Raw genomic sequence first — 19,547 nt, 5'->3', positions numbered from 1 at the left:
GTAGAAAATGACTTTTCCAATCCTGATTCCATTTTCAGTGTTTTTCCTTGTATGGACTGTTACTAACTGCATCTATCACCCAGAAGATTTGGGTGTCATGAGAAGTATATGCAGACCATACCCCGCATATGAGACACATAACAGAATAAAGAGAGAATTAAATATTGAGCATGATGTAGATGAGAATCCACCCACTTTTCATAGTGAAATGTTGCTAACAACATTTAAATATGCTTATGCTAGGAAGTCAGGTTTTGAGAAATGTTGGATATGTAGCAAACTCCATCCAGAAACAGCCCGCATCCCTCTTATTGCTGTCCCTTTGAATATTACCCAGTTTCTTAAAGAGACCTCTGCTACTTTAACTAATGTGTCAAATAATAATAATATCCCCTTCCCAGTAGATGGTAGAAGCCATTTCCCAGACTGGTGTTTCAGCCTAGGAAATAACACATGTGTTAACCCTTCCATTTGCAAAAAGTCAAATCTTAATATTACTTCCTGCCAAGTCCCATCAGGAGACTCATGTTCCCTGTTTGACATATCAAGTCCTAGCTTAAATAAGACCATAAGGGATAATTACCAGAATTTCTCTAGAGACATACAAAGAGTACTGGACCACCTTGTGACCGCAGTACAGAATAGACGCCTACAAGAATACATTGCCCAAAGACCCTTTTCACTGGGAAAGAGTATATATGTATGTTGTGGGAAGGAATGTTACCCCTGGGTCCCCCTCCATGTCTCAGGGTGGTGTTATTTAGCTTCAATGGTCCCAATTATGGGAGTTGTGGATAATGACAACAATGGGCACATGCTTGAAGCAAGTGCACATTCAAGATATCCCTTAAGACTTATAGAATCAAGCGAGATCTGTTCAGCAAGGGAGACCTGGCATGGGCCTGGCTCACTTCCTGGACTGGATGGTCAATTGATATGATGAAAAAATTAAATAATTATTCTGGGATCATTGATGAGATAATGGAAAAGAATTCAGATGATATTAAGTTGCTAAATCTTGAACAAAGGGCCATTAGGAAGAAGTTAGAATTACATGATCTAGCTATAGAAAGTATGAGTGCTGCACTGACTGGCCTCTGTGAGCATACTGAGGACTATGAATGTTGCACTTGGATATACAATACCACTTTGGAAGTGCCAAATTATTATGACATAATTGCCCAACACAGAAAGGAGGTCAATAAGTTGCAAGAAGGGGCCCGTAACATTGCTAAAAGCTGGGATCCCTTTGTAGGTATGGGAGGTTTTGGTTTTGGAGGAGTGTTTTCCTGGTTAAAAGACATTGCTATGATGATTGTGATGATTTTACTTTTTCTATTATTTTTATATGCATTTTTTAAGCTTATTATGTGCCTAATCGCTAAAACCACAAAGAACCCAGACTCAGCTAGCAGAGGGGGATCTTATGTAAGTTTGTACTTTAACAGAGATGCTGAAAATGTTGACACATTTCTAACAGCTAGACAAGGTGTGCTGATCCAACAAACCCAAACCCCTTTTGATTACCAGGAATACGTAAAGTTCTATAAAGCCAAGAAAGCTAAGTCTACCATTTAGGTGGGCAGGTTTAGGTCCTTATTTGATTATACTAAGGAAGCCAAGGACATTGTCGCCTAACCTGCTGTCCCTTTCCAGAGAGGCCTTGTGTCCTCTGATGACACCGTATAAATGATAGGGAGAGAAAACATGCATATGAAATTATGATTTTTTAGAGGGGATTGAAGGGGAATGACAGGACCTCTTTCTAGTTGCTGGCAACCATTTTCTAGTGCTTGACCTGTGTCACGCCATTTTCTTAAATACAGCTTTGACTTGTAATGACTTGTTTCAGTTAAGGTTACTTAAAGTCTTTAAGTTAACATGAAACAACGACCTAAGTAAATCACCCGATATGTTTTTTCAGTGTTCTGACACTTCAAGATAAAGATACATTTAAACTTCCTTTGTACGTAACACCTTCTGCTTCCTCTTCAGACTACTTTGAGTTATAGGGTCTAGACAAGGCGTATTTTGCAATTTCTAACGAACATTCTGTATTAACCCATTGTTAAACTTTTGTGAGACATGACTCTTCCTGAAAGCACTCATTCCCCCCTCCCAACTGTATTTCCTGTTCAATACTGTGTATAAGAATTACCCCGCTTGCTGAAATAAAGTTAAGAATGTTTTAGACTGATCACTGGCTGCACGTGTTTTCTTCAACAGGATAAAACATTCTCCAGAGCTCTGCTTTATTTGCATAGAACAGACTAGACTTTGCTATTAAGTCAGGGACTTAACTTTTGAACACAGGGTGAATATAAAGAGAAATCACCTACAGCCTTCTCCCACAAACATGAGATGAAACTCTATGTCCAAGACATACAGTTTTACAGACAGTTATGGGACACTCCCATTAGCCTTGCCAAAGGGGGGAAGGGGACAAGGAACAACCAATGGGAACGGAACATTTGTACATTGAAACAGGCTACAGATAACCTAATGAGAGTATGGTAAACAGGCAGTCTCTCAATACACACCCCCTGCGGAGAGATGTCTCCAGTCCAGACCATTGTCTGTGTCATGAATCCACACACTTAGACACAGAAACAAGGGGGGGGGGGGAGAAGGGCTGTAGCATTACATTACATTAACTCAATGCCCTGAGTCGTGCCATCTTCAGCCGTTCAGAAGATGAATAAAGCAAATGTGATGGTGGTCACTTTGGTTGGAGGTCCTGTGGAACTCAGCTTACCTTAGAGAGGTTGGAAAAACCCTATCTCTGCCCCCTAGGCTCCTCTTATGTGTAAGTTCCCTGTGTCTATCAGGGGCACAGGGTGACCAAGAACCCCAGTTGGGTCTGCACTAATCAGACTCGCTGTAAAACCACACTGGACTCAGCATTTGGTGTTATCCCGGCTATCCTGGGTTCTGTATGTGTGGTTTGTGTTGAACCTATGACAGCAATATTTAAGAACAATATTCCTCAGAGAAATATATAAAGATGAACAATTTCAGACTGTTATAATATTGGAAATGGTGTCCCATAGACCTCTGCTAGAAAGGTTGAGATGGAGTGGGGTGGGGTTTGTTATGGTTAAGTAACTGCATTTCTTTGTTCTATTGTTCTTCTGTCTGTCTTAAGATCAACCTATTATGGGATGTATATGTGTATGTGTATTAGCTTCTAGAGGGGAGGGGGGATTTCTCCAGCAGCCCTTCCTTAAAGACTGTCTACTGTTGGAAAGTTGAATACACCTGTGTGTCATGTTACAGAATGTAGTTCCCCGCCCAATGTGTTTTTATTATGCAAAGAGGGGAAGGGGGATTGTCCCCTGAGTTTTTATCTTTTGTGCCTGTGTTCAATAAAGAGTTAGTTGCTTTCAGAGACATACAAGCTAAGTTCAGGCTAGTTTTGTATGTAGGGCGGCTGGAATATCTCCATCTATGTCCAGACTGGAGGAAGCCACATACTGACGGAAGACCACAAGTACGGTGTGGGTCGACGGTTCCGTTACAGGGAACATAAAATGAAGTAAAAGGCAATGTCCCAAACTCATAGGGAAATGACACGAAGGGGTTTACAATCCAGAGACAGGGTGATCCGTCACAGGCGGTGAATGGCGGCTGAATGGTCGGTGAAAGGTCTGTGAATGGACGGTGAATGGAAGTGAATGGTTGGTGAATGGACGGTGAATGGTCTGTGAATGATCAGTGAATGGCGAGTGAATGGTCTGTGAATAGTTAGTGAATGGTCAGTGAATGGCGGCTGAATGGAAGTGAATGGTCGGTGCATGGCCGGTGAATGGTCTGTGAATGGACGGTGAATGGCGGCTGAATGGTTGGTGAATGGTCAGTAAAATGGTCAGTGAATGGCGGGTGAATGGTCTGTGAATGGACAGTGAATGGTCTGTGAATTGTTGGTGAATGGTCAGTGAATGGCGGCTGAATGGTTGGTGAATGGTCGGTGAATGGTCAGTGAATGGCGGGTGAATGGTCTGTGAATAGTTGGTGAATGGCGGTCCCAGCTGGTACATTGTGGGTAATTCACCTGAATGATCCGGCTGCTGAAGTTGGAGACAAACTCGTCATTGTGGTAGTCGTGGTTCCAGCGCTCTTGCTCCACCCTCAGCTCCTCCTCCAGCCGCTGTGACACGCGGTTCTGAGGGACACAGAAAGGGTGCTGAGTGGGGCATTGTGGGTAAATAAGCGCACTCAGCATTGGGAGTCACCTACCTGAACCAGGTTGGTGTATTGCTGCTCCAACGCAGTCCGCATCTCCCGGGACAACAGAGGACCGAGCTCCGAGGGGTTAACGAGAGGAGAGATCTCCTGCCGGGACAAGACGTCTCTGGAGGGGTCCAAATTCACAATTAGAAAACCTACAAGCAGGGCCCTGAACATGTCTGATGGGGCCCCACTGCACAACCATTGGGGGCCCCAAATATGTCCGATGGGTCCCCACTGCAAAACCATTGGGGGCCCCAAACATGTCTGATGGGTCCCCACTGCAAAACCATTGGGGGCCCCAAACATGTCTGATGGGGCCCCACTGCAAAACCATTGGGGGCCCGGACTCTGTATTCTCCATAACCAGAGAATTCCATCATTTCCTGAATGATGGAGAAATTCATTTTATTCCACTTAAGAGACCTCACCCACCCCAGCATGGCCCGGGCCCCCCTATGTGCTTCATACCCCCCCAGCATGGTCGGGGCCCCTCACTTCCCCTTCAGCCCCCTATGTGCCTCAAACCCCCCCAGCATGGCCCGGGCCCCCCTATGTGCCTCATACCACAGCATGGTCCGGGTCCTTCACTTCCCCTCCAACCCCCCATGTGCCACATACCCCCCCCAATATGGCCCAGGCCCCCCCATGTGTCACACACCCCCCCTCTCCCAGCATGGTCTTGGCCCTAATTTTCCCTCCAACCCCCCATGTGCCTCATACCCCCCATCATGGTCCAGGCCCCCATGTGCCTCATACCCCCCAGCATGGTCCAGCCCCCAAATGTGCCTCAAACACCCTCAGCATGGCCGGGGATCCCCCTATGCCTCATATCCCTACAGCATGGTCCAGGCTCCCGCATGTGCCTTACACCCCCCCCCCCCCAGAATGATCCAGGCCCCTCACTGCTCCTCCAACCCCCCATGTGCCTCATACCCCCCCAGCATGGCCCGGGCACCCCATGTGCCTCATACCCCCCAGCATGGTCCAGGCCCCTCACTTCCCCTCCAACCCCCCCATGTGCCTCATACTCCCCATACATGGCCCAGCCCCCAAATGTGCCTCATACCCCCCCTAGCATGGACCGTACCTTCCCCATGTGCCTCATACCCCCCCCCCAGCATGGCCGGGGATCCCCATATGCCTCATATCCCTACAGCATGGTCCAGGCTCCTGCATGTGCCTCACACCCCCCCAGAATGGTCCAGGCCCCTCACTGCCCCTCCAACCCCCCATGTGCCTCATAGCCCCCCCCCCCCCAGCATGGCCCGGGTGCCCCATGTGCCTCATACCCCCCAGCATGGCCCGGGTGCCCCATGTGCCTCATACCTCCCCAGCATTGCCCGGGAGCCCCATGTACCTCATACCCCCCCCAGCACTTCCCCTCCAACCCCCCCATGTTCCTCATACTCCCCATGCATGGCTCTGCCCCAAATGTGCCTCATACCCCCCAGCATGAATCGGGCCCCTCACTTCCCCTCCAACCCCCCCATGTGCCTCATACCCTTCCCTCCAGAATGGCCCGGACCTTCCCCATGTGCCTCATACCCCCCTAGCATGGTCATATGTGTTTCATAACCCCCAGCATTGTCTAGGAATCTTTTTTTGTGCCTCCCCTGTAGCATATATGCCTCCCCAGCACAGTTGGGGTCCTTAATTGCCCTTCCCTTGTTTCTCATACCCTCTCCCCAGCAGTGTATGCTCTCTAATTGCCCCCCTCCATGTTTATCAAACCCCCCCAGCAGTGTCTGGCCCCCCTCATTGCCCCCCATGTTACTCATACCCCCCCCCCCCCCCCCAGCAGTGTCTGGGCCCCAAATGTTCCTCATAGTCTCTCCTCCAGTGTCTGGGCCAACTCATTTCCCCCCCTCCATGCCTCCATACCTCCCCTCCCCCCAATGTTCCTCATACCCTCCCCTGCTGTGTGCACCCCCTACTGACCTGCAGTGGACGTTACTATTGAAGTCTAAGATGAAGTAGATGTCGTTGGTCTCCAGGTTGCGCTGGGCAGCGGCACTCAGCCACTCAGCTGTACAGCGGTGATAGGCGGACAGGTAAATCCGGAAGACCTCGAAGTCTCTGGGGTAAGCGCACACCTGAATGAGGGGGGAAAGAGCGGGGGTAAGCGCACACCTCAATGAGGGGGGAAGAAACGGGGGTAAAGCACACACCTGAATGAGGGGGGAAGGAACGGGGGTAAGCGCACACCTGAATGAGGGGGGAAGGAACGGGGGTAAAGCGCACACCTGAATGAGGGGGGAAGGAATGGGGGTAAGCGCACACCTGAATGAGGGAGGAAGGAACGGGGGTAAGCGCACACCTCACCTGAATGAGGGGGAAAGGAGCGGGAGTAAGCGCACACCTGAATGAGGGGGGAAGGAAGGAACGGGGGAAAGCGCAAACCTGAATGAGGGGAGAAGGAAGGAAGGGGGGTAAGAGCACACCTGAATGAGGGGGGAAGGAACGGGGGTAAGCGCACACCTGAATGAGGGGAGAAGGAAGGAACGGGGGTAAGCGCACACCTGAATGAGGGGTGAAGAAACGGGGGTAAGCGCACACCTGAATGAGGGGGGAAGGAACGGGGGTAAGCGCACACCTGAATGAGGGGGGAAGAAACAGGGGTAAGCGCACACCTGAATGAGGGGGAAAGGAAGGGGTAAGCGCACACCTGAATGAGGGGGGAAGAAACAGGGGTAAGCGCACACCTGAATGAGGGGGAAAGGAACGGGGTAAGCGCACACCTGAATGAGGGGGGAAGGAACGGGGGTAAGCGCACACCTGAATGAGGGGGAAGGAAGGAACGGGGGTAAGCGCACACCTGAATGAGGGGGGAAGGAACGGGGTAAGCGCACACCTGAATGAGGGGAGAAGGAACGGGGGTAAAGCGCACACCTGAATGAGGGGGGAAGGAACGGGGGTAAACGCACACCTGAATGAGGGGGGAAGGAACGGGGGTAAGCGCACACCTGAATGAGGGGGGAAGGAACGGGGGGTAAGCGCACACCTGAATGAGGGGGGAAGGAATGGGGGTAAGCCGACACCTGAATGAGGGAGGAAGGAACGGGGGTAAGCGCACACCTGAATGAGGGGGGAAGGAAGGAACGGGGGTAAGCGCACACCTGAATGAGGGGAGAAGGAAGGAATGGGGGTAAGAGCACACCTGAATGAGGGGGGAAGGAATGGGGGTAAAGCGCACACCTGAATGAGGGGGGAAGGAACGGGGGTAAGCGCACACCTGAATGAGGGGGGAAGGAACGGGGGGTAAGCGCACACCTGAATGAGGGGGGAAGGAATGGGGGTAAGCGCACACCTGAATGAGGGAGGAAGGAACGGGGGTAAGCGCACACCTGAATGAGGGGGGAAGGAGCGGGGGTAAGCGCACACCTGAATGAGGGGGGAAGGAAGGAACGGGGGTAAGCGCACACCTGAATGAGGGGAGAAGGAAGGAACGGGGGTAAGAGCACACCTGAATGAGGGGGAAGGAATGGGGGTAAAGCGCACACCTGAATGAGGGGAGAAGGAAGGAACGGGGGTAAGCGCACACCTGAATGAGGGGGGAAGAAACGGGGGTAAGCGCACACCTGAATGAGGGGGGAAGGAACGGGGGTAAACGCACACCTGAATGAGGAGGGAAGGAACGGGGGTAAGCGCACACCTGAATGAGGAGGGAAGGAACGGGGGTAAGCGCACACCTGAATGAGGGGGGAAGGAACGGGGGTAAGCGCACACCTGAATGAGGGGGGAAGGAACGGGGGTAAGCGCACACCTGAATGAGGGGGGAAGGAATGGGGGTAAGCGCACACCTGAATGAAGGGGAAGGAACGGGGGTAAAGCGCACACCTGAATGAGGGGGCAAGGAACGGGGGTAAGCGCACACCTGAATGAGGGGGGAAGGAACGGGGGTAAAGCGCACACTTGAATGAGGGGGGAAGGAACAAGGGTAAGCACACACCTGAATGAGGGGGGAAGGAACAGGGGTAAGCGCACACCTGAATGAGGGGGCAAGGAACGGGGGTAAGCGCACACCTGAATGAGGGGGGAAGGAATGGGGGTAAGCGCACACCTGAATGAGGGGGGAAGGAACGGGGGTAAGCACACACCTGAATGAAGGGGGAAGAAATGGGGGTAAAGCGCACACCTGAATGAGGGGCGAAGGAACGGGGGTAAAGCGCACACCTGAATGAGGGGGGAAGGAATGGGGGTAAAGCGCACACCTGAATAAGGGGGGAAGGAACGGGGGTAAAGCGCACACCTGAATGAGGGGGGAAGGAATGGGGGGAAGCGCACACCTGAATGAGGGGGAAGGAAGGAACGGGGGTAAGCGCACACCTGAATGAGGGGGGAAGGAAGGATGGGGGGTAAGCGCACACCTGAATGAGGGGGGAAGGAAGGAACGGGGGTAAGCGCACACCTGAATGAGGGGGGAAGGAACGGGGGTAAGCGCACACCTGAATGAGGGGGGAAGGAACAGGGGTAAGCGCACACCTGAATGAGGGGAAAGGAACAGGGGTAAAGCGCACACCTGAATGAGGGGGGAAGGAACGGGGGTAAAGCGCACACCTGAATGAGAGGGGAAGGAACGGGGGTAAAGCGCACACCTGAATGAGGGGGGAAGAAATGGGGGTAAAGCGCACACCTGAATGAGGGGGCAAGGAACGGGGGTAAGCGCACACCTGAATGGGGGGGAAGGAACGGGGGTAAAGCGCACACCTGAATGAGGGGGGAAGGAACGGGGGTAAAGCGCACACCTGAATGAGGGGGGAAGGAACGGGGGTAAAGCGCACACCTGAATGAGGGGGCAAGGAATAGGGGTAAGCGCACACCTGAATGAGGGGGAAGGAAGGAACGGGGGTAAGCGCACACCTGAATGAGGGGGGAAGGAAGGAACGGGGGTAAGCGCACACCTGAATGAGGGGGGAAGGAACGGGGGTAAGCGCACACCTGAATGAGGGGAGAAGGAACGGGGGTAAAGCGCACACCTGAATGACGGGGGAAGGAACGGGGGTAAAGCGCACACCTGAATGAGGGGGCAAGGAACGGGGGTAAGCGCACACCTGAATGAGGGGGGAAGGAACGGGGGTAAAGCGCACACGTGAATGAGGGGGGAAGGAACGGGGGTAAAGCGCACACCTGAATGAGGGGGGAAGGAACGGGGGTAAAGCGCACACCTGAATGAGGGGGGAAGGAACGGGGGTAAAGCGCACACCTGAATGAGGGGGGAAGGAACGGGGGTAAAGCGCACACCTGAATGAGGGGGGAAGGAACGGGGGTAAGCGCACACCTGAATGAGGGGGAAGGAAGGAACGGGGGTAAGCGCACACCTGAATGAGGGGGGAAGGAAGGAACGGGGGTAAGCGCACACCTGAATGAGGGGGGAAGGAACGGGGGTAAGCGCACACCTGAATGAGGGGAGAAGGAACGGGGGTAAAGCGCACACCTGAATGAGGGGGGAAGGAACGGGGGTAAAGCGCACACCTGAATGAGGGGGGGAAGGAATGGGGGTAAAGCGCACACCTGAATGAGGGGGGAAGGAACGGGGGTAAAGCGCACACCTGAATGAGGGGGGAAGGAACGGGGGTAAAGCGCACACCTGAATGAGGGGGGAAGGAACGGGGGTAAAGCGCACACCTGAATGAGGGGGGAAGGAACGGGGGTAAAGCGCACACCTTAATGAGGGGGGAAGGAACGGGGGTAAGCGCACACCTGAATGAGGGGGGAAGGAACGGGGGTAAGCGCACAACTGAATGAGGGGAGAAGGAACGGGGGTAAAGCGCACACCTGAATGAGGGGGCAAGGAACGGGGGTAAGCGCACACCTGAATGGGGGGGGGGAAGGAATGGGGGTAAAGCGCACACCTGAATGAGGGGGGAAGGAACGGGGGTAAAGCGCACACCTGAATGAGGGGGGAAGGAACGGGGGTAAAGCGCACACTTGAATGAGGGGGGAAGGAACGGGGGTAAGCGCACACCTGAATGAGGGGGGAAGGAACGGGGGTAAATCGCACACCTGAATGAGGGGGGAAGGAACGGGGGTAAGCGCACACCTGAATGAGGGGGGAAGGAACGGGGGTAAAGCGCACACCTGAATGAGGGGGGAAGGAACGGGGGTAAAGCGCACACCTGAATGAGGGGGCAAGGAACAGGGGTAAGCGCACACCTGAATGGGGGGGGAAGGAATGGGGGTAAAGCGCACACCTGAATGAGGGGGGAAGGAACGGGGGTAAAGCGCACACCTGAATGAGGGGGGAAGGAACGGGGGTAAAGCGCACACTTGAATGAGGGGGGAAGGAACGGGGGTAAGCGCACACCTGAATGAGGGGGGAAGGAACGGGGGTAAATCGCACACCTGAATGAGGGGGGAAGGAACGGGGGTAAGCGCACACCTGAATGAGGGGGGAAGGAACGGGGGTAAGCGCACACCTGAATGAGGGGGGAAGGAACGGGGGTAAGCGCACACCTGAATGAGGGGGGAAGGAACGGGGGTAAGTGCACACCTGAATGAGGGTGGAAGGAACGGGGGTAAGCGCACACCTGAATGAGGGGGGAAGGAACGGGGGTAAGCGCACACCTGAATGAGGGGGGGAGGAACGGGGGTAAGCGCACACCTGAATGAGGGGGGAAGGAACGGGGGTAAGCGCACACCTGAATGAGGGGGGGAGGAACGGGGGTAAGCGCACACCTGAATGAGGGGGAAGGAATGGGGGTAAAGCACACACCTGAATGAGGGGGGAAGGAACGGGGTAAAGCGCACACCTGAATGAGGGGGAAGGAATGGGGGTAAAGCGCACACCTGAATGAGGGGGAAGGAAGGAACAGCCACCAGGTAGAGGCACCTTCCAGACCACATCAGATGAACAATACGCACCTGGTTTAGGTCTTTCCCAGAGCTTGGTGGTTGATTGCTCCGGCCTGCCTCTGGAGGAAGCTTCCAGAACCAGCTGGGAGGGTCAGCCACTGAAGTTATGAATATTCATCTGACCTCAGCCAATCCCTGAGAGGAAGCACCCAGAAGGTGGTTGGGGAGAAGATCAATGTTTGGGAGGGCTGATCAGAGATTTCTTGTCCTGGGGCTGCTGCCCCTGGGGGGGCGGTCTGTTTGGGTCTCAGCATGTGCTGAGCTGAGGGTTCTGAAGGAACATTTGCTGGAGGGTGTCACCTGCAGAGGACCCTTTACCTCCTGGAGGCTGGAGGCCAGACTTGGAGATTGTGAGTCAGACTTTAAACCCCCCGGTTCTGTAAGGACCAGGACCGCTCTATAGAGTTCCAGATTAGCTGGCCATCCCCTCCTCCCCCCAGCAAAGGCTGTCTTGTCTAAACTCTGACCTTCCTGCTAATCTCTCTGGAAGTTTCAGAGGATCCTGCACCCCTCTCCTGCTAATCTCTCTGGAAGTTTCAGAGGATCCTGCACCCCTCTCCTGCTAATCTCTCTGGAAGTTTCAGAGGATCCTGCACCCCTCTCCTGCTAATCTCTCTGGAAGTTTCGGAGGATCCTGCACCCCTCTCCTGCTAATCTCTCTGGAAGTTTCGGAGGATCCTGCACCCCTCTCCTGCTAATCTCTCTGGAGTTTCGGAGGATCCTGCACCCCTCTCCTGCTAATCTCTCTGGAAGTTTCAGAGGATCCTGCACCCCTCTCCTGCTAATCTCTCTGGAGTTTCAGGGGATCCCGCACCCCTCTCCTGCTAATCTTTTTGGAAGTTTCAGAGGATCCTGCACCCCTCTCCTGCTAATCTCTCTGGAAGTTTCAGAGGATCCTGCACCCCTCTCCTGCTAATCTCTCTGGAAGTTTCGGAGGATCCTGCACCCCTCTCCTGCTAATCTCTCTGGAGTTTCGGAGGATCCTGCACCCCTCTCCTGCTAATCTCTCTGGAAGTTTCGGAGGATCCTGCACCCCTCTCCTGCTAATCTCTCTGGAAGTTTCGGAGGATCCTGCACCCCTCTCCTGCTAATCTCTCTGGAGTTTCGGAGGATCCTGCACCCCTCTCCTGCTAATCTCTCTGGAAGTTTCAGAGGATCCTGCACCCCTCTCCTGCTAATCTCTCTGGAGTTTCGGAGGATCCCGCACCCCTCTCCTGCTAATCTCTCTGGAAGTTTCAGAGGATCCTGCACCCCTCTCCTGCTAATCTCTCTGGAAGTTTCGGAGGATCCTGCACCCCTCTCCTGCTAATCTCTCTGGAAGTTTCAGAGTATCCTGCACCCCTCTCCTGCTAATCTCTCTGGAAGTTTCAGAGGATCCTGCACCCCTCTCCTGCTAATCTCTCTGGAAGTTTCGGAGGATCCTGCACCCCTCTCCTGCTAATCTCTCTGGAAGTTTCGGAGGATCCTGCACCCCTCTCCTGCTAATCTCTCTGGAGTTTCGGAGGATCCTGCACCCCTCTCCTGCTAATCTCTCTGGAAGTTTCAGAGGATCCTGCACCCCTCTCCTGCTAATCTCTCTGGAAGTTTCAGAGGATCCTGCACCCCTCTCCTGCTAATCTCTCTGGAGTTTCGGAGGATCCCGCACCCCTCTCCTGCTAATCTCTCTGGAAGTTTCAGAGGATCCTGCACCCCTCTCCTGCTAATCTCTCTGGAAGTTTCGGAGGATCCTGCACCCCTCTCCTGCTAATCTCTCTGGAAGTTTCGGAGGATCCTGCACCCCCCTCCTGCTAATCTCTCTGGAAGTTTCGGAGGATCCTGCACCCCTCTCCTGCTAATCTCTCTGGAAGTTTCGGAGGATCCTGCACCCCTCTCCTGCTAATCTCTCTGGAAGTTTCGGAGGATCCTGCACCCCTCTCCTGCTAATCTCTCTGGAAGTTTCCGAGGATCCTGCACCCCTCTCCTGCTAATCTCTCTGGAAGTTTCCGAGGATCCTGCACCCCTCTCCTGCTAATCTCTCTGGAAGTTTCCGAGGATCCTGCACCCCTCTCCTGCTAATCTCTCTGGAAGTTTCGGAGGATCCTGCACCCCTCTCCTGCTAATCTCTCTGGAGTTTCGGAGGATCCTGCACCCCTCTCCTGCTAATCTCTCTGGAAGTTTCAGAGGATCCTGCACCCCTCTCCTGCTAATCTCTCTGGAGTTTCGGAGGATCCCGCACCCCTCTCCTGCTAATCTCTCTGGAAGTTTCGGAGGATCCTGCACCCCTCTCCTGCTAATCTCTCTGGAAGTTTCAGAGGATCCTGCACCCCTCTCCTTCTAATCTCTCTGGAAGTTTCGGAGGATCCTGCACCCCTCTCCTGCTAATCTCTCTGGAAGTTTCGGAGGATCCTGCACCCCTCTCCTGCTAATCTCTCTGGAAGTTTCAGAGGATCCTGCACCCCTCTCCTGCTAATCTCTCTGGAAGTTTCCGAGGATCCTGCACCCCTCTCCTGCTAATCTCTCTGGAAGTTTCCGAGGATCCTGCACCCCTCTCCTGCTAATCTCTCTGGAGTTTCGGAAGATCCTGCACCCCTCTCCTGCTAATCTCTCTGGAAGTTTCAGAGGATCCTGCACCCCTCTCCTGCTAATCTCTCTGGAGTTTCGGAGGATCCCGCACCCCTCTCCTGCTAATCTCTCTGGAAGTTTCAGAGGATCCTGCACCCCTCTCCTGCTAATCTCTCTGGAAGTTTCGGAGGATCCTGCACCCCTCTCCTGCTAATCTCTCTGGAAGTTTCAGAGGATCCTGCACCCCCCCTCCTGCTAATCTCTCTGGAAGTTTCGGAGGATCCTGCACCCCTCTCCTGCTAATCTCTCTGGAAGTTTCGGAGGATCCTGCACCCCTCTCCTGCTAATCTCTCTGGAAGTTTCAGAGGATCCTGCACCCCTCTCCTGCTAATCTCTCTGGAGTTTCGGAGGATCCTGCACCCCTCTCCTGCTAATCTCTCTGGAAGTTTCGGAGGATCCTGCACCCCTCTCCTGCTAATCTCTCTGGAAGTTTCGGAGGATCCTGCACCCCTCTCCTGCTAATCTCTCTGGAAGTTTCAGAGGATCCTGCACCCCTCTCCTGCTAATCTCTCTGGAGTTTCGGAGGATCCTGCACCCCTCTCCTGCTAATCTCTCTGGAAGTTTCGGAGGATCCTGCACCCCTCTCCTGCTAATCTCTCTGGAAGTTTCGGAAAATCCTGCACCCCTCTCCTGCTAATCTCTCTGGAAGTTTCGGAGGATCCTGCACCCCTCTCCTGCTAATCTCTCTGGAGTTTCGGAGGATCCCGCACCCCTCTCCTGCTAATCTCTCTGGAAGTTTCAGAGGATCCTGCACCCCTCTCCTGCTAATCTCTCTGGAAGTTTCAGAGGATCCTGCACCCCCCTCCTGCTAATCTCTCTGGAAGTTTCGGAGGATCCTGCACCCCTCTCCTGCTAATCTCTCTGGAAGTTTCGGAGGATCCTGCACCCCTCTCCTGCTAATCTCTCTGGAAGTTTCAGAGGATCCTGCACCCCTCTCCTGCTAATCTCTCTGGAGTTTCGGAGGATCCTGCACCCCTCTCCTGCTAATCTCTCTGGAGTTTCGGAGGATCCTGCACCCCTCTCCTGCAAATCTCTCTGGAAGTTTCGGAGGATCCTGCACCCCTCTCCTGCTAATCTCTCTGGAAGTTTCGGAGGATCCTGCACCCCTCTCCTGCTAATCTCTCTGGAAGTTTCAGAGGATCCTGCACCCCTCTCCTGCTAATCTCTCTGGAGTTTCGGAGGATCCTGCACCCCTCTCCTGCTAATCTCTCTGGAGTTTCGGAGGATCCTGCACCCCTCTCCTGCTAATCTCTCTGGAAGTTTCGGAGGATCCTGCACCCCTCTCCTGCTAATCTCTCTGGAAGTTTCGGAGGATCCTGCACCCCTCTCCTGCTAATCTCTCTGGAAGTTTCAGAGGATCCTGCACCCCTCTCCTGCTAATCTCTCTGGAGTTTCGGAGGATCCTGCACCCCTCTCCTGCTAATCTCTCTGGAAGTTTCGGAGGATCCTGCACCCCTCTCCTGCTAATCTCTCTGGAAGTTTCGGAAAATCCTGCACCCCTCTCCTGCTAATCTCTCTGGAAGTTTCGGAGGATCCTGCACCCCTCTCCTGCTAATCTCTCTGGAGTTTCGGAGGATCCCGCACCCCTCTCCTGCTAATCTCTCTGGAAGTTTCAGAGGATCCTGCACCCCTCTCCTGCTAATCTCTCTGGAAGTTTCAGAGGATCCTGCACCCCCCTCCTGCTAATCTCTCTGGAAGTTTCGGAGGATCCTGCACCCCTCTCCTGCTAATCTCTCTGGAAGTTTCGGAGGATCCTGCACCCCTCTCCTGCTAATCTCTCTGGAAGTTTCAGAGGATCCTGCACCCCTCTCCTGCTAATCTCTCTGGAGTTTCGGAGGATCCTGCACCCCTCTCCTGCTAATCTCTCTGGAGTTTCGGAGGATCCTGCACCCCTCTCCTGCAAATCTCTCTGGAAGTTTCGGAGGATCCTGCACCCCTCTCCTGCTAATCTCTCTGGAAGTTTCGGAGGATCCTGCACCCCTCTCCTGCTAATCTCTCTGGAAGTTTCAGAGGATCCTGCACCCCTCTCCTGCTAATCTCTCTGGAGTTTCGGAGGATCCTGCACCCCTCTCCTGCTAATCTCTCTGGAAGTTTCGGAGGATCCTGCACCCCTCTCCTGCTAATCTCTCTGGAAGTTTCGGAGGATCCTGCACCCCTCTCCTGCTAATCTCTCTGGAAGTTTCGGAGGATCCTGCACCCCTCTCCTGCTAATCTCTCTGGAGTTTCGGAGGATCCCGCACCCCTCTCCTGCTAATCTCTCTGGAAGTTTCAGAGGATCCTGCACCCCTCTCCTGCTAATCTCTCTGGAAGTTTCGGAGGATCCTGCACCCCTCTCCTGCTAATCTCTCTGGAAGTTTCAGAGGATCCTGCACCCCCCTCCTGCTAATCTCTCTGGAAGTTTCGGAGGATCCTGCACCCCTCTCCTGCTAATCTCTCTGGAAGTTTCGGAGGATCCTGCACCCCTCTCCTGCTAATCTCTCTGGAAGTTTCAGAGGATCCTGCACCCCTCTCCTGCTAATCTCTCTGGAGTTTCGGAGGATCCTGCACCCCTCTCCTGCTAATCTCTCTGGAGTTTCGGAGGATCCTGCACCCCTCTCCTGCTAATCTCTCTGGAAGTTTCGGAGGATCCTGCACCCCTCTCCTGCTAATCTCTCTGGAAGTTTCGGAGGATCCTGCACCCCTCTCCTGCTAATCTCTCTGGAAGTTTCAGAGGATCCTGCACCCCTCTCCTGCTAATCTCTCTGGAGTTTCGGAGGATCCTGCACCCCTCTCCTGCTAATCTCTCTGGATGTTTCGGAGGATCCTGCACCCCTCTCCTGCTAATCTCTCTGGAAGTTTCGGAGGATCCTGCACCCCTCTCCTGCTAATCTCTCTGGAAGTTTCGGAGGATCCTGCACCCCTCTCCTGCTAATCTCTCTGGAGTTTCGGAGGATCCCGCACCCCTCTCCTGCTAATCTCTCTGGAAGTTTCAGAGGATCCTGCACCCCTCTCCTGCTAATCTCTCTGGAAGTTTCGGAGGATCCTGCACCCCTCTCCTGCTAATCTCTCTGGAAGTTTCAGAGGATCCTGCACCCCCCTACTGCTAATCTCTCTGGAAGTTTCGGAGGATCCTGCACCCCTCTCCTGCTAATCTCTCTGGAAGTTTCGGAGGATCCTGCACCCCTCTCCTGCTAATCTCTCTGGAAGTTTCAGAGGATCCTGCACCCCTCTCCTGCTAATCTCTCTGGAGTTTCGGAGGATCCTGCACCCCTCTCCTGCTAATCTCTCTGGAGTTTCGGAGGATCCTGCACCCCTCTCCTGCTAATCTCTCTGGAAGTTTCGGAGGATCCTGCACCCCTCTCCTGCTAATCTCTCTGGAAGTTTCGGAGGATCCTGCACCCCTCTCCTGCTAATCTCTCTGGAAGTTTCAGAGGATCCTGCACCCCTCTCCTGCTAATCTCTCTGGAGTTTCGGAGGATCCTGCACCCCTCTCCTGCTAATCTCTCTGGAAGTTTCGGAGGATCCTGCACCCCTCTCCTGCTAATCTCTCTGGAAGTTTCGGAGGATCCTGCACCCCTCTCCTGCTAATCTCTCTGGAGTTTCGGAGGATCCTGCACCCCTCTCCTGCTAATCTCTCTGGAAGTTTCGGAGGATCCTGCACCCCTCTCCTGCTAATCTCTCTGGAAGTTTCGGAGGATCCTGCACCCCTCTCCTGCTAATCTCTCTGGAAGTTTCAGAGGATCCTGCACCCCTCTCCTGCTAATCTCTCTGGAGTTTCGGAGGATCCTGCACCCCTCTCCTGCTAATCTCTCTGGAAGTTTCGGAGGATCCTGCACCCCTCTCCTGCTAATCTCTCTGGAAGTTTCGGAGGATCCTGCACCCCTCTCCTGCTAATCTCTCTGGAAGTTTCGGAGGATCCTGCACCCCTCTCCTGCTAATCTCTCTGGAGTTTCGGAGGATCCCGCACCCCTCTCCTGCTAATCTCTCTGGAAGTTTCAGAGGATCCTGCACCCCTCTCCTGCTAATCTCTCTGGAAGTTTCGGAGGATCCTGCACCCCTCTCCTGCTAATCTCTCTGGAAGTTTCAGAGGATCCTGCACCCCCCTCCTGCTAATCTCTCTGGAAGTTTCGGAGGATCCTGCACCCCTCTCCTGCTAATCTCTCTGGAAGTTTCGGAGGATCCTGCACCCCTCTCCTGCTAATCTCTCTGGAAGTTTCAGAGGATCCTGCACCCCTCTCCTGCTAATCTCTCTGGAGTTTCGGAGGATCCTGCACCCCTCTCCTGCTAATCTCTCTGGAGTTTCGGAGGATCCTGCACCCCTCTCCTGCTAATCTCTCTGGAAGTTTCGGAGGATCCTGCACCCCTCTCCTGCTAATCTCTCTGGAAGTTTCGGAGGATCCTGCACCCCTCTCCTGCTAATCTCTCTGGAAGTTTCAGAGGATCCTGCACCCCTCTCCTGCTAATCTCTCTGGAGTTTCGGAGGATCCTGCACCCCTCTCCTGCTAATCTCTCTGGAAGTTTCGGAGGATCCTGCACCCCTCTCCTGCTAATCTCTCTGGAAGTTTCGGAGGATCCTGCACCCCTCTCCTGCTAATCTCTCTGGAAGTTTCGGAGGATCCTGCACCTAGTGCTGTATTTTAGCCTAGGCCAACAAGGCCCAGGCCGTGGGGAGCACTTTGCAGGGGGGGCAGCAAAAAAGCCACCCCCCACCACCTGAGACTCTATTGGCCACTGGTTGCTAGAACCACCTCTCTCACCTCCCTCTCTCTCTTACTCACCCCCCCTTCTCACTCTCTAACCCCTCCTCTCTCTCTCCCTCCCTCTCACCTCGCTCTCTCTTTCTCACCCCCTCTCCCTCTATCATCCCCCCTGTCTCTCTCTCACCCCCCTCTCTCTCTCTCTTCGATTTCCCCCTCTCTCTCTCTCATCCCCCCTCTCTCACCCCCCCCACCCAACCCCTCTCTCTCTCCCTCCCTCCCTCACCCACCCCCTCTCTCTCTCTCTCTCCCTCACCTACCCTCTCTCTCCCACCCCCTCTCACCCCCCCTCTTATGAGATCTCAGGGGTTCATGCTGGGACTTGTAGTCCTTCAATTTTGGAGGAAGACACATCCATTAAAAAAGGAGTGGGGAAAATTTACATGGGGAGGGCGCCCAATTTTAGTCTTGCCTAGGGCAGCACAAAACCAAAATACACCACTGCCTGCACCCCTCTCCTGCTAATCTCTCTGGAAGTTTCGGAGGATCCTGCACCCCCCTCCTGCTAATCTCTCTGGAAGTTTCGGAGGATCCTGCACCCCTCTCCTGCTAATCTCTCTGGAAGTTTCAGAGGATCCTGCACCCCCCTCCTGCTAATCTCTCTGGAAGTTTCGGAGGATCCTGCACCCCTCTCCTGCTAATCTCTCTGGAAGTTTCGGAGGATCCTGCACCCCTCTCCTGCTAATCTCTCTGGAAGTTTCAGAGGATCCTGCACCCCTCTCCTGCTATCCTGCTAATCTCTCTGGAAGTTTCGGAGGATCCGGCACCCCCCTCCTGCTCATTGCTGCAACATTCTGCAAAAAGACACCCCGTGTTATCAGTGTGCCTCACAGCCTCTGACCCAGCAATGGGGATCCGGCCATTCTCAGCTGTCCCTCCGGGGGGGGGGGGGGGGGTTGTTAAACATTTCTCTTTTACTCTGGTACAGGAGTGAGGGATTTCATAGACTCAGAATGCTGAAATCAGTCACAATGTCTGTTAGAATGCATGGGGGAGTCACAAGACTCTCTGCAGTCACAATGTCTGTTAGAATGCACGGGGGAGTCACAAGACTCTCTGCAGTGACAATGTCTGGTAGAATACACGGGGGAGTCACAAGACTCTCTGCAGTCACAATGTCTGGTAGAA

General features: G+C 53.8%; 1 protein-coding gene across 1 annotated transcript in view; it reads right to left on the bottom strand.

Moving 5' to 3' along the window:
• EXOC3L2 (exocyst complex component 3 like 2) overlaps positions 1-19,547 on the bottom strand; it is a 68,451-nt gene that overhangs the window by 28,908 nt on the left and 19,996 nt on the right. The window contains exons 4-6 of the mRNA XM_082276018.1: positions 6,169-6,323; positions 4,237-4,351; positions 4,052-4,162 (exon numbers count right to left, since the gene is read on the bottom strand). Of these exons, the coding sequence (XP_082132144.1) occupies positions 4,052-4,162; positions 4,237-4,351; positions 6,169-6,323 (381 nt within the window). The remainder of the gene's footprint in view (positions 1-4,051; positions 4,163-4,236; positions 4,352-6,168; positions 6,324-19,547) is intronic.

Source organism: Pelophylax lessonae (assembly GCF_965119305.1).
Source record: "Pelophylax lessonae genome assembly, contig: HAP1_SCAFFOLD_193, whole genome shotgun sequence".
Taxonomy (NCBI): domain Eukaryota; kingdom Metazoa; phylum Chordata; class Amphibia; order Anura; family Ranidae; genus Pelophylax; species Pelophylax lessonae.
This window is presented reverse-complemented; position numbering and strand designations above follow the sequence as displayed.